General features: G+C 43.5%; 1 protein-coding gene across 1 annotated transcript in view; it reads right to left on the reverse strand.

The window, feature by feature from the left end:
• LOC150103681 (uncharacterized) overlaps positions 1–13,144 on the reverse strand; it is a 46,171-nt gene extending 33,027 nt beyond the window's left edge. The window contains exon 1 of the mRNA XM_090397052.1: positions 9,193–13,144. Coding sequence (XP_090253178.1) covers positions 9,197–13,084 — 3,888 coding nt within the window. The 5' untranslated portion in view covers positions 13,085–13,144 and the 3' untranslated portion in view covers positions 9,193–9,196. The remainder of the gene's footprint in view (positions 1–9,192) is intronic.
• Positions 13,145–13,419: the final 275 nt, after the last annotated feature.

A 13,419-nucleotide genomic window follows, 5' to 3' on the forward strand; every position in this document is an offset into this window, starting at 1 on the left:
AACACTGTCTTGTATACAACTAATTTAGTCTTCTGACTAATTTCTCTCTTATTGCATATGAATTTATTCAATTGACTTCCTACCATACCAGCTTTGTTCATTCTGTTGTCTATTTCCATATGTAATTTACCATTTCAGCTATTTAGGCACTAAAAATCGTGCGTAAGTAGCTGAAATGTTTTACTTGTTCCACAGGTTCTCCATTCACAACACAGTTGACATTTTCAATGATTCTGCCTATTTTCATTGTCTTTGTCTTTTTATTGCTGAACTTCATACTATATCTATTACAACAGTTATTCAATTTAGTCAGGGAATCTTGCAGACTTGTACTGGGTTTATATATTTATACAAGTATATGGCGTTAGTGAGACATTATATAATGTCTCACTAACGCCATCTAACTGTAGCGTTTTGAGTAGCTCTCCTCTTGGCACTTTGTCATGTGCCGAGATTATGGTTTAAAAAATTATATTGACAATATCACTGAGTCTTTCACGTGCAATGGGAAATAAATTACACCACCAGATAGAACAGCAAAATAATTGATTTGATCTCAGAAAACATGAACTCTTACAAGTGACAATTTTTTGCGAGACACTGAGTTAAACACCAGCAAGACTAAGACGTAACAGCGACTACAGCATGGATATATTAAGGAAGAAACTGAAGATTTTATACTGACTGAACAGGCTTTACAACCTAATGAAATTAAAACAAAATTAAAAACCTCGGCAATAATAACAATAAATGCGTATCATGCGATCAGAAAGATGAAACTGTTTCATTTTTCTGAACTTTCTTCTGATTGCTTGCCAATAATATTTAAGTTATTCACGAGACTTCTAGTAACTTCGATTAGTCGTTATTTATCTCAAGACCAACTTCTGCCTTTTGAACAAAAGGGGTGTTGTAGAAACTCCAGAGGGACAAAAAACCAGTTGTCAATCGAGAAAATGATTTCGAAAAATTCATTTGAAAAAATTTAATTACGAGACAACTTTGGTAAATGTCAAGAGGGGATTTTTCCATGGTGATTTACTGTCAATCTATCGTAAATCCTAGCAGTGATTCCTCTGTCATTCATTTTGAAAAAGATTACCTTTGAATATCAAACATCAAAACAGGCAGGGAAAATATCGTATTTCTTATACATGAATGACCTCTTAAACTATGCAGAGAAATTGAGTCGTCACTGCTCAATCCAGTCCGAATCTTCAACGAAGACATTTGTATGAAATTTGGACTTGAAAAATGCGCAACCCTCTCCATAGTGCGAGGGAAAATGACAGACAACAAAGAAATCACATTTGCAGATGGGAGGGAAATAAAAACTTGTGCCACAATGAATCCTACACACACACCTAGAAATTCTTGAGGCAGATGACATCTTGCACGCAGAAGTCAAAAAGAAAACATTCTGAATATCTCAAAAGAGTCTGAAAAATTCTGAAGTCTAAACTGAATGGAGGTAACACTGGAAAACAACAATCAATACGGACCATCCCTGTAATGAGATACACAGTAGGGATTTTGACCGGACAAAGCCGATTTGGATTCACTTGATCGGCTTGTCTGCAGGGCCACGTGCTGCACTTTTCTCACTATGTATAACTGATCGGCATCACTCCGCAGATGCACGAAAATTAATGAAAACGAATGGAGTGCATTGCTGTTCATCCACTCAGCAATGTCGATCGATATACATTGCCCGAAAGATGGAGAATGTGGCCTTTTACCAACATATTAATATTGAAGAATAAGTTGACACGTTTCATTTGGCAATGGCTTAAGCCGAGCAACAACAAGGAAGAGACAGAAATCCTGATGCATGTTGATCAAGGACAATCACCATAAACGAATGCAATGAAGGCGTAGAGGGAAAAGATCAGTAACCATAACAAATGCCGGCTGTGCAGAGATAAAGAAGAGACAGTCTTCTTCTTCTTCTTCTTCTTCTTCTGCAGCTTCTCCCACTTAAGTGGGGTCACTGTTTATTATGAGTCTCCTCCATACCTTCCTGTCTTGGGCTGTCACCACATCCAAGTTCTTCATCTTCAAGTCCTCTTCTACCAGCTCCCTCCATCTCTTCTTTGGCCGCCCACGCTTCCGCCTTCCTTGCACATCCATCTGCATGACCCTTCTTCCCACATATTCGTCCTCCCTCCTCATCACATGACCAAACCATCTCAACCTTGCCTCCTGTATTTTCGCTCCTAAGTTCGTAACTTTCACTGTTCCCCTGACATAGTCATTTCTCAGATGATCCTTTCTGGTCACACCGCACATCCACCTAAGCATTCTCATCTCTGCTACTTCCATCCTGCTAATGTTATTTTTCCTCAGGGCTACAGTTTCTATAGCATATGTCATAGCTGGCCTCACTACTGTCCTATAAATTTTGCCTTTCAGATTGATCGGCACCCTCTTATCACATAACACTCCAGCCATCTCCCTCCAGTTCCTCCAACCTGCTTGTATCCTGCATCCCACTTCCTTCTCACCTCCTCCATCTTCTTCCACTGTCGAACCTAAGTATCTAAAGTCTCTCACCTTCCTGATGACATTTCCTTCCAGCTCCAGGTCTGTCTCCTGGCCACCGCCCACTGCGCAACACATATACTCTATCTTACTTCTGCTCAGTCTCATACCTCTCTCTTCCAGTACTTTTCTCCATCTTTCCAGTTTAGTTTCCGCTTCTTCTCTTGAATCTACACACAGCAAGATGTCATCTGCATACAACATTGTCCAAGGTGCATCTTCTCTCACCTCCTCTGTTACCACCTCCATCACAATATTAAACAGAAACGGACTTAATGCTGACCCTTGATGCAAGCCAACTGTTACTTGAAAACTTTCTGTCTGTCCCAAACAGGTCCGAACACTTGTCTTCACATTTCTGTACATTTCCTGCACCAACCTGACATATTTCTCCGGCACCTTCTTCTCCCTCAGACACCTCCAGACTTCTTGCCTTGGCACTCTATCGTATGCTTTCTCCAGATCAATAAATACCAGATGTAGCTCCCTTTGTTTCTCTCGATATTTTTCCATCATCTGTCGTAACCCAAAGATAGCATCTGTTGTTGATCTTCTAGGCATGAAGCCAAATTGTTCCTTTGCAATCTCCACCTCCTCCCTCAATCTACCATCAAGAACCCTTTCTAGGATCTTCATTGTGTGGGACATCAACTTTATTCCTCTGTGTTGATCAAGGACAATCACCATAAACGAATGCAATGAAGGCGTAGAGGGAAAAGATCAGTAACCATAACAAATGCCGGCTGTGCAGAGATAAAGAAGAGACAGTGGACCATCTAATTAGTTTTTGCAGCAAGATTGCCCATATAGACCAAAAACAAAGACATGACCAGGTTGCCAAATTAGAGCTTGTGTAGGAAATACAGTTTCCCATCTTGAAAAAGCTTTTTGGAACACACAATTGGAAAATTCAAAATGAAAATGCAATGATATTATGACACTTTTAATTTCACGCAGACAGACATCTAGAACATAATATGCCAGACCTCACTGAAGTCGAACAACATATGTGGTTTATTGATGTGGCAATTCTAGTAGATAGTAAAGTAGAAGAAAAAGCATGAAAACCACCAAGTGTAGAGATCTGGAGATTGAAATTCAGCTACCTTGGAAAGAAAGGGCAAGAACTATTAGGAGCACCAAGAGCATTTATAAAAACATCAGGAAAACCGAGCCCCCCCCCCCCCCCCGATATAACAGCATTTAAGCTGCAGAAAACGGCGCTTTGAGATACATTTTACATTTTACGACGATATCCAGTCAATTCCTAGGCCTTCGAATAAGGTCCGATTGGATTCATTTGCCAGTCAAAGATTTCATTATTTGGTTTCGTGTTTCGTGTTACTCTTTGACTGTGAATTGTGTTAAGCAAAAGAAAATAATGATAATAAACTAAACTGATGGAAATTATTATTATTATTATTTCTTCGTATGTTATATTTGGTAACATTCACTGTTTCTGTTCGGAGTAAAATATTTTTTTAAAAGAAATTAGCAAATACTTTGTAGTTTCAAACACGCATGGGTGAAATCAATCTAACAGGCACAATATCTGTCACACCTTGTCTTAAATTGATTCAATGTCTGTTGCCCTTAACACCTCATCTGGTTTTAATAATTCACCTGTTATTAAAACCAGATGACCATTTACAGGAATGGCCTGTTCCCCATATTACTAATTCATTTTCTTGGGGAAATATTCTTTCTATCTGGCAAGCTCCTGTTAACAATTTTCGCTCATGAGCCAAAACATTATGACCACCTATCTAGTAGCGTGTTGGGCCACCTTTGGCCGAAATAATTTTGCAACTCTTGGCCTTTATTCCGCTAGACCAGTGGTCTCCAAAGTGTGCTACGTGTACCCCAGTGGGTACGCGAGTCGATACGTGAGGGTACGTCAAACAAAGTTTTATATTGATAGGAAAAAAATTAAGTAGTTAATTAAAGATAAAGAATATTACTTTCTTTCATCAATTAAACATATATATAATATAGACAAAGACGTTATAAAAAATTTTTAAAAAATCAACTAACGCCTTTTATTCCCTAATAGGGAGTAGGCGAGGCCTTTATACCCTATCTAGCTTTTGGAGACTGAGTGGGCAGTTCAATCTCCACCAGTAGCCAATCAGAGATAGCTGGCCCATGTCCATCACTAATTATAGCAGCCACCGATGAAGAGGCTGGCAAACAAGTGCTTCCATCTCTTAGTAATTAACCCTAACAAGATATGTCGCTGTCTGAAATATTTGCGAGTAGCGCACCTTGAGCGACTTTGCACACATAAATGTGTGCAAAGTCCCTCAGTGCAAAGTCCGTGGTAAAGCTGTCATGTTTTTTAAAACTAGGGAGTAAATCTCTTACTTCTTATCATTGCCATTGTTTGCAGAGCATTTTATACCCCATTTGCAGAATATGTAAAAATTGACCACTTCCGATTATTTTTCAAGAGCAATTAATTGACATTAGATACAACACAACTTTGAAAAACGAATTTCAACAGAAATCTCTTCACAATTGGTTGGTGGATGGGATTGAAGTCCGGGTATAGCAATTTAGTAAACACAGCAAATGATGCACTCCTACAGTTTGGTTCTACTTATTTACGTGAGGGATCATTTTCTGCAATGACAAATATTAAAACCAAATATCGAAATCAATTAAACTTGGAACCAGACCTTCGCATCGCAGTATCAGAAGCCATCAACCCAGAATTTCAAGAAATTATGAAAGAAATGCAAGGCCTTTGTTCACATTAAATATTGTAATAAATATGTTTGTAAGCTGTTAATAATAAAAATAATGTGTAAAAATATCTAGCTTTTTTTTTTAATTATTATATGATGATACAAGGCATATTTCCTCTTTATAATACTTATTACAGTAGATTTTTGTTCAATCAATTGGGGGTATGCGCTATTTATTTTTTCTGTCTTGGAGGTACGCGATCAAAAAAGTTTGGAGACCACTGCGCTACACCACGGAAGGTGTCCTGAGGTATTTATGGACCAACTGGCAGAATAATGTCCGGAAGCCAGCGACCGAGCGAGCCACTGGCATCGAGCTGCAGATGCACATGATTTCCCCTAATCCCACAAATATTCGATGGGATTGAAATCAGCAGAATTATGCGCCCATGGGAGCACGTGGAATGCTTGCCTATGCCCTTCGAACTATGCTCTCACAATGCGAGCCTTACGACACGGAACGTTGTTTTGCTCGAAGAGTCCAGATCGATCGGCCAGATTGTCTCCGTGTGCGGCAATACCTGTCCGAAACAATGGCCAGGTAATCACCAGCGGCAAAGTGTGTTCGATGAGGACGAGAGGACCCAGTGATCGAATATTTTTCTTTGCGAATATTTCGATTAACACAATTCGCAGCCAAAGAGTAAACACGAAACATGAAACAGAAAAATGAAATCTTCGATTGCCAAATAAATCCAAATATTTTTGGATATGTGGATTTTTGGATTCAAATATGAATCCAAATATATATATATATATATATATATATATATATATATATATATATATATATATATATATATATATATATATATATATATATATATAAGGGATTTTAATTTCCTTTATCGTTTTGCATGATTTGTTATTTGAACCTATTTATAAGATAAATGTAGTGTATAAAGCCATTAAGTATAGATATAAAAGTGTATAAACCTCTCTCTCTCTCTCTCTCTCGCTCTCTGACTCCAGAAGAGTTGATGTAATAATAATAATAATAATAATAATAATACTTCGTTGCGAATATTTCATAATGACAGTGTTTTCATTTATTTAATGATTAGATTTCAGAATCCAAAATTATCTGCAGAAAAACGAAGCCTTGTTGTCACCCACTCACCAAATAATTCCTGCGCATTAAATACGAACCTTTAGAAAAATAAAAACTTAATGAAATAGTCCAATTACGTTACTTCACCAAGCTGCACGAAACATCAATTGGATTAATTATTTTCTTTAAACATTTCAGAAATTCCACACAAGAAACCTTCAGTGGGGAACTTTAAAATAATTTCTTCGGGAAAAAAAAAGAAGGTATTTAATAGGTTAGGTTAGGTTAGTATTTAATAGTTTTAAAATCTCCTTTGGAGGGGGAGGGGGAGTATCTTAAGTGGGGATTTTTAATTTCTCATTTGGCCAGTTGCATCTCTGTTTGTATTTATTACGCATTCGTGTCGGGTTTCCTCCTTTGAAGAGTCTGATTGTGATGAGAAGTGTGCGAATGATTGTAAATGGTACGCACAGGGGTTGTCTACGAAGTAGAACTTGAAGCCGAACAGCGCAGAATTATGTTAGGGTCGAGTGATTGTTTGCCGACACTTGGTAAGAAAGCGCTTTTTTTGTCTTTGTAACTTTTTAAAGCGCTTTGGTAACGAAGCTGCTATTTTGGCACACTTCAAGAAAGCCGCTTAATTTAGTTCTTATTAAGAAAGTCCCCCAGTGTTGTTTAAGACAGCAAGACTCTTTAAGTAGTGGCGTCACACCGAATCTACGGGACCCTGAGGTTTAAAGTGGGCGCGGTCGATTACCTAAAATAAGCATCGATTATTTTACGGCACGGTCTCGACCAAAGCACAGGATCTCGAATGCCCGTAAGAAACCCTGACGACGCCGTTGTTTTACGCGGGATCTTTCTTTTGTAGGAGCTCTCCTTAACCGATTATGCGTTTCACGATAAGATGCCTTCGCGGGCAGATTCGAGTAGAATCGAAGCGTCTGAAATAAACGAGATGCTTCGAGTAGGGTTTAATTTAACATCGAAATGCGATTTCGCGATACCCGCAGAGCTAAAGATCCTTCAAAATAATCACGAGACGATTTAAACAGATTAGCATTTCTTACTAGTGAAAAAAAAAAAAAATCATTCGCCAAGACCAAACCCGCCACTCTTAATCGCTTCTTTCCTCACACGTCCAGGACAGAAGGGTTAAGCGGGTCTGTCATTTATCCTTTCCTTTCGTAACTGTTATAATGCCATCACTTTCATGAAACCGATTTTATTAAAGCGATAACGTTATGTGGACACGAAACTGTTCGCCTTTGCAAAGAGTTGTGTGTTTGTTACGCTTTTTTATTTGTTTCGCTGATATCACCGCACTGGGTCGAACTGCGTACTCTCCAGAGACCACCTAACACTTGTAGGAGTTCGTGTCCAAAATTATGCACTTCTATAAAAGTTCGCTTTTAATCGGAGATTGTAACGGATAGTTTGAACGATGAATCAGAGAAAATTGAAAGATTTTTGTTAACATTTCGCCAGTAATAATGCCCGACCCATTTTATTACATCACGTGCAAGAGTTTTGTTTACTAACATTGGAATTTTTAGCTTAAGCGAGAATGTCTGTGCGAAATCGTTCGCTTGCTCAGTTTGTTTCTCGAATATTGTTATTAATGGTAGAAAGACATTAATGAGATCATCGAGATGAATAAATTGCCAAATCTTCGGAAACGAGCTCATTTGAAAGCTTTCCGATTCGGTTTCTGGAATTTCCTTCCGTCCTTCAACTGCTGAACTTTTTTGGCTCGCAGAATTTTAAAGGGGCGCTGAACTCTTCCCCTTTGGGTTGTTGCGATGAGAGTAACGCTCTCGTGGCAATGGAACACTCTCCTTGTCCTCATTGCTGGAGGCCACCTGCGCGTTTGAATTTAGATCCGAATTCGCTATTTCTAGCGACCTCATTTCGTGCGCTTCCTGGCCAGAAGTATACCTTTTCATTAGCCCACGCACGCACACACACAGCTAGCGATCACGAGAAAATCCGAAAACATATTTGATGTTCTGCCTCCAGAATTATCCCCGATTAAAATCTCTTCCTACTCGGCCATTGCGTTCCTCGACGTCAGCGCGAGGAGAACCCAAAAAAAGCACTCCTGAATTTACACGCCTTTCTTGGATCCAGAAACTTAAGAAACATTATCTCCTATTTATACCTAAAAGTCAAACTTTACTAAACCTTTTCTATTTCTGGCTGGTGAGTGGGCATCCCGACCTCTCCGGAATGTGACCCTCTGTTGTGGGCTACGAAGCTCGCTTTACTTTAACTCTTTCTCCGAACGCTCCACGTCTGTAGGTGATTGCATTCCCTGCAAATCGCGGCAGTTTTAGGCGAAAATAAAATACCAGCTTTGCTGTTGTCAACAGGGAATGTTAAGAAGAAAAAAAAAAAAAAGGTTTGCTCACTAAGGAAACAGCTACCGTGAGAAAGCGCTGCCAGTTAGTAAGCAAATAACTCCTCTCTCTCTCTCTCTCTCTCTCTCTCTCTCTCTCTCTCTATATATATATATATATATATATATACAGTATATATATATATATATATATATTACGATTAGCGATTTCTTTTAGATATCTGACCCCCAAACGAAGGATCGCAAGCCCTACAGCATATTAGTGTCGGGGGGGGGGATGGAAAACCTGCTTTTACATGAAATTGGGCTCTGTTGTAACTGTACCGAAGCAACCTCCATCTACCCCTAGTTGGTTGGTTTTTGTTGAAATATTGCGCGAAAAAAGTGCGTATTTTAAAATTGTGTTTCTGTGAGCTTCTTTCTGTTTGGCAGCCACTTTATAAGGGAATGATCGGACAACTTGATGAACTTTTGCAAACAAAACTTTTACTCACCTAACTATCTGGAAGCTGGACGTTCCAGAGCCATATCGTCGTGCTCATCTCTACCATTGTACCGCTCCCAGGAGGATTTGTCGTCACCATCGCTACAGGGAAGCACCACCACTGACGTCGTCGTCCGAGACCCAACGAAAGACGACTCTATCCAGATGATGCGAGTGGAAAGCTTCTCAGTGTTCTGGTTTTTTTCCAGTTCTCCCATCAAATCCCGTTCGCTGTTATAAATGCTTTGCACGTAGGAGAACCTGTTTTTAGGGGTTGGGGAGTAGTGGGAAAAGCCTCTGATGAGGTCTGTATAATCCGGATACGATTTCTCTGGACATCCCGATTCAAAGCTGCCATCTGACGATGGACTGGTTGAGTACGCGTTTACAGCAGTTGGAGAAATCTTGATTTCTTCCACATCACCTTCTTCGGTTCGATGACTAGCATCCGGTTCGTCGATTGCCGTTTCATATGCGTCACAGGGACTGTAGAGAGGCTCACTAGTAGACAACTGACTCGGGGTTGTGCACTGAGGGGAGAGAGACCGCTCGTTTGTAGGACTGCGCGTTGCTCTCCACCCCAGATAGGGTTCCCTGAACGATCGATAGAAGCCAGACGATAAAGTAGGGCCACTGTTTGATCGTCCCCACCGGGAAAGAGATCTGGTTTCTATTGGACCTGGGGAAGGCGATCCCCTGGCCCACAACAAGTTCTCTTGAGACGAGCGTAGGGATCGCACGTGTCTCCAGTCAGGAGACGTCATCCGACGGGCGCTCATTCTTCCTGGAACACTGGAAAGACTAGTCGTAGAAGATCCCAAAGACTTCACTTCCTCCCATCCACCAGGCTTATTTGGCCTCCTGTTCAGAAGAAATCCAGCCTTCGGTCGCTGATTCAAATCGGACTTGCGATACCACTCTGGTACGTTAATATTCTGCAGCGACCTTTGAATTCGAAGTTCGTGTTCCGAAAGTGCTTTCCCTTTTCTTCCCAACGTGTTTACGGGTGATGCAGGCCCATCTAGAGCGTCCGACAAATAATCCATACTGTGTGAACGAGAGGCATCCACGCCCTTTTCCAATTGGGTCCCGACGGTCTTAGAGGAAGAGCTCGTGTCTGGAGATACTTCGGAGCTTGTCCATGTGTCCATGTCCGTTTCCAGATATCCCAAACTGCGGCTTCTGCTGGTCATCTCCTGCTGGAGGCGTCGTACGTAGGTTACCCAGATGTCCTCTGTGGCAGATGGAGTTGGATATTTTGAATGTTTGCACGTCTCCCTGGAGGTCACGGTACGGCTCGTTCTCTTTGGAGAATTCTCTCTCCACGAGCTCCTCACTGCCTTTTCTAAAGCGGCCAAGTCTGGAGTGCTGTGCGCGAGTCGCGATCTTTCTTCCTGTGCCTTTTGCCGGAATTCTTCGAAACGATCGGCATTCAACTGCTGGGCAGACGCACTGGCCTTCGTTTCAAAGTACTGCCGACGAGCAGAGTTCAGCTTACTTTTCACTCCGGAGGTAAGGCGGTACGATGCAGGACTTCTGACGGGAGGAATGGGTGGCTTTGCTATTCCAACTGCCGCTTGATAGCCCGTGATTCTCTCCATCTGCTCTTTGTCGGGCACAATCTTCACTGGACGTTTGAACACCTGGAAAGTTCTCTTTCCTGAAGAAGTGGCGACGAAGGTTGTTGGCTGATGTGCGATAAGGCCCGTTGTGCTTGCGGGGGCCGCTTTTCCAGAAGAAGAAGACAGCTTAGATGCAGAACTGTTTCTGCTGGGTGATTTTGCCGCTGGAAGTGTCGTCGAATAAGAATTCCCAAGTTCACTCTTCTGTGAATGAGCATTTTTTGTCACTAGAATCGGTTTCTTGGTGTGCTGCAGAGGAATTCCTTGAGGGCTTTTCCTTGGGGATGTTTTCGAAGATGCAAACGAAAGTCTTCCCGGAGTAATTTTGCACATCCTTCCGTCAGTTGGTCCTCTAATGGGAGTCGATGTTCTCATCATTCTCTTCTCACCGCATCGCTTGGAGATGTCTTTCTGAAAGACCGCTGGATGGCATTTTGGCTTCTGAGGGTTTTTGCCACTTCGTGTCATTTCTGGACTCGTACTTCGCCTTTCGTTTTCGCGATCCGTAATCGAAGCTGCTGCATCGAAGGGCTTGCTGTCACTGCACGTGCCTCCCCTGCAGGTGAATCCCACTCTCTTGGGCTCCACTTCCTTCACCACCGTGGTCAACAGCGTGGGATTCCCTTTCTCGAGGTCGCTCCACTGCCCTTCTGTCGCCAGCTGCCTGAGGTCCAGGGTTTCCGTGAAAAAGGGGATCATCTTGCTTCCCAGTTCAACCACCGAGGTCCTGACGGGAAGGATTTTTCTTTCGACTGTCACCGGATCACAAGCGAGGTTTTCTACTTCTCCGAACTCTGCTGTTCTTTTGAACGAGGGATAGTTTCTGTTCCAGTTATCGCCATTCGCGTGCGGTTCTTCATTCCCGTCTTCGCTGTCTTCATCGCTATCGTTGGGCAAAAGATTGATGACGTCAGGTTCCGACTTGAAACGCAGACTCTTTATTTTGTTAGCCACGGGGGTCGTCGCGCGATAAGCATCTCCTTTCAGGATGGATCTGTCGCAGGGATGCTTGCCGCATGTGCCGTTCACTACTGGCTGTTCCATATTTGGCTCCGGCAGTTTGGTCGCAATCATCGGTGATGTTTCCGAGCTGTCGAGCGAGCATCTGTCTGATGTGGCTGTGGCAGTACTTCTGTCTGCCGATCCCAAGGCTTCTGAAGTGGCCGAAGAAAGCACGGCATCATCTCCGCAGGGGGACGTGACACGTGGCTCATGGGCGGGGCTTCTCTCCTCTCGGGCTGCTAAATTTAGCACTTTGCTGCTCGAGGAAAGTGCGGTGGTCGAAATGCGCTCTTCCCGCTCCGATCTTATCAGTGCCTCTTCCGAAAGGGTGCCGCGGAGGTCGAGTGCTTGTTCGCTCGCGCTTTGGATAGACACCAGCCTGTCGAAGATGTCTGTCAGCAGTAAGTCCCACTTCTCAGGCACATGGCCGTCAGGTGGCGCCTCCTCAGCTGCAAGTGTCGAGCAGCTGGGCGGCAGGTGCAGACGAGGAGGGGAGTTCCCCGAAGCGGTGTCTTCGGAGCTTTCTGTTATCCTGCTGTCTGCACGTGCCATCCCTTCGCTATCGTTGGGTGGCGTCCCTAAATCTGAGGGGGAGGAAACAGAGATGGAGTCTCCCTCCATAAAGCCAGCCAGCCCATCGTTGCTCTGGCCGGTCATCTGACCCAGGTAGTCCATCCTCGCCCGGCGCTCTCTGTCCCTGAGTAGCAAACCTGCAAGACGGAATTCCGGGTCTGCGAGGGCCGCTTCCGTGTCGTCAAAATGTTTCTTTGCATCATCGGAACACCGAGCGGTTGATCCTGGCGAATCTTCATCCTCCACGATCTCGGAAACTTCCTCCTGCCACTTCACCAGCAGTGCGTCCAGATAATCGCGAGTGCTGTCGGGACTTCGAGACACGCGCACACTCTCTCGGTCTTCGGCACACGGTGGGCTCGCTGCTCCGTCCACGTGAATTCGATACGTGCTTGTTCCTGACACGTTCCTCGACTCGTTTCCTGAAGAGATGAAGAGACACGTCGTGTCCGTTCCGTGTATCTCCATCTTGTGCTCCTCTGGAACGCACGACGAACCTCGAGCAGGCACGGGAGTGACCGCAACACTGTTATCTGAGGAGGCAGAATGTTCGCTGCCACGGAAAAAGTTTATCTGTACGGGTTCGCCACTCACTCGTGCCACGGGATCGTCAAGGGTGACTGCACATCGGGTGATTCCTCCGCATTCCGTACCACCCTTTCCGTCCTCTGACTGACTGTGCTGCGAAGCGGCGAGAACGCTCATATCGTGCACAGCTCCCTCTGTGATCCCGTTACGACACGTCCTTCCGCTGCACGAGGTTTCAAGCATCGCTCGGCGGTGGCTGTCGTATCTCGAAGTGACGTCATCACGCATCTCTTTATGAATGGCTCGGGCACAATGCCAGCGGTCTCCGAAGCCGTTCAGGTAACACCCTCTAACAAACACCGTTCGCCTCCCCACCACCGTCTGCCACCATTCAGCCCCACACGACCGTGTTTCCGTTGCGTTCATCATATCAAAAGGGGCTTCCGCGCTTCCCCAAGACTGCCAACTCGCAGTCTTCCTCCTGTCTCGCCCCGTCCCCTCGTGCTCACTGA

The sequence above is a fragment of the Typopeltis vanoorti genome, chromosome 8, assembly GCF_054136105.1.
Source record: "Typopeltis vanoorti isolate ZY-2024b chromosome 8, IOZ_Tvanoo_1.0, whole genome shotgun sequence".
NCBI classification, from domain to species: domain Eukaryota; kingdom Metazoa; phylum Arthropoda; class Arachnida; order Uropygi; family Thelyphonidae; genus Typopeltis; species Typopeltis vanoorti.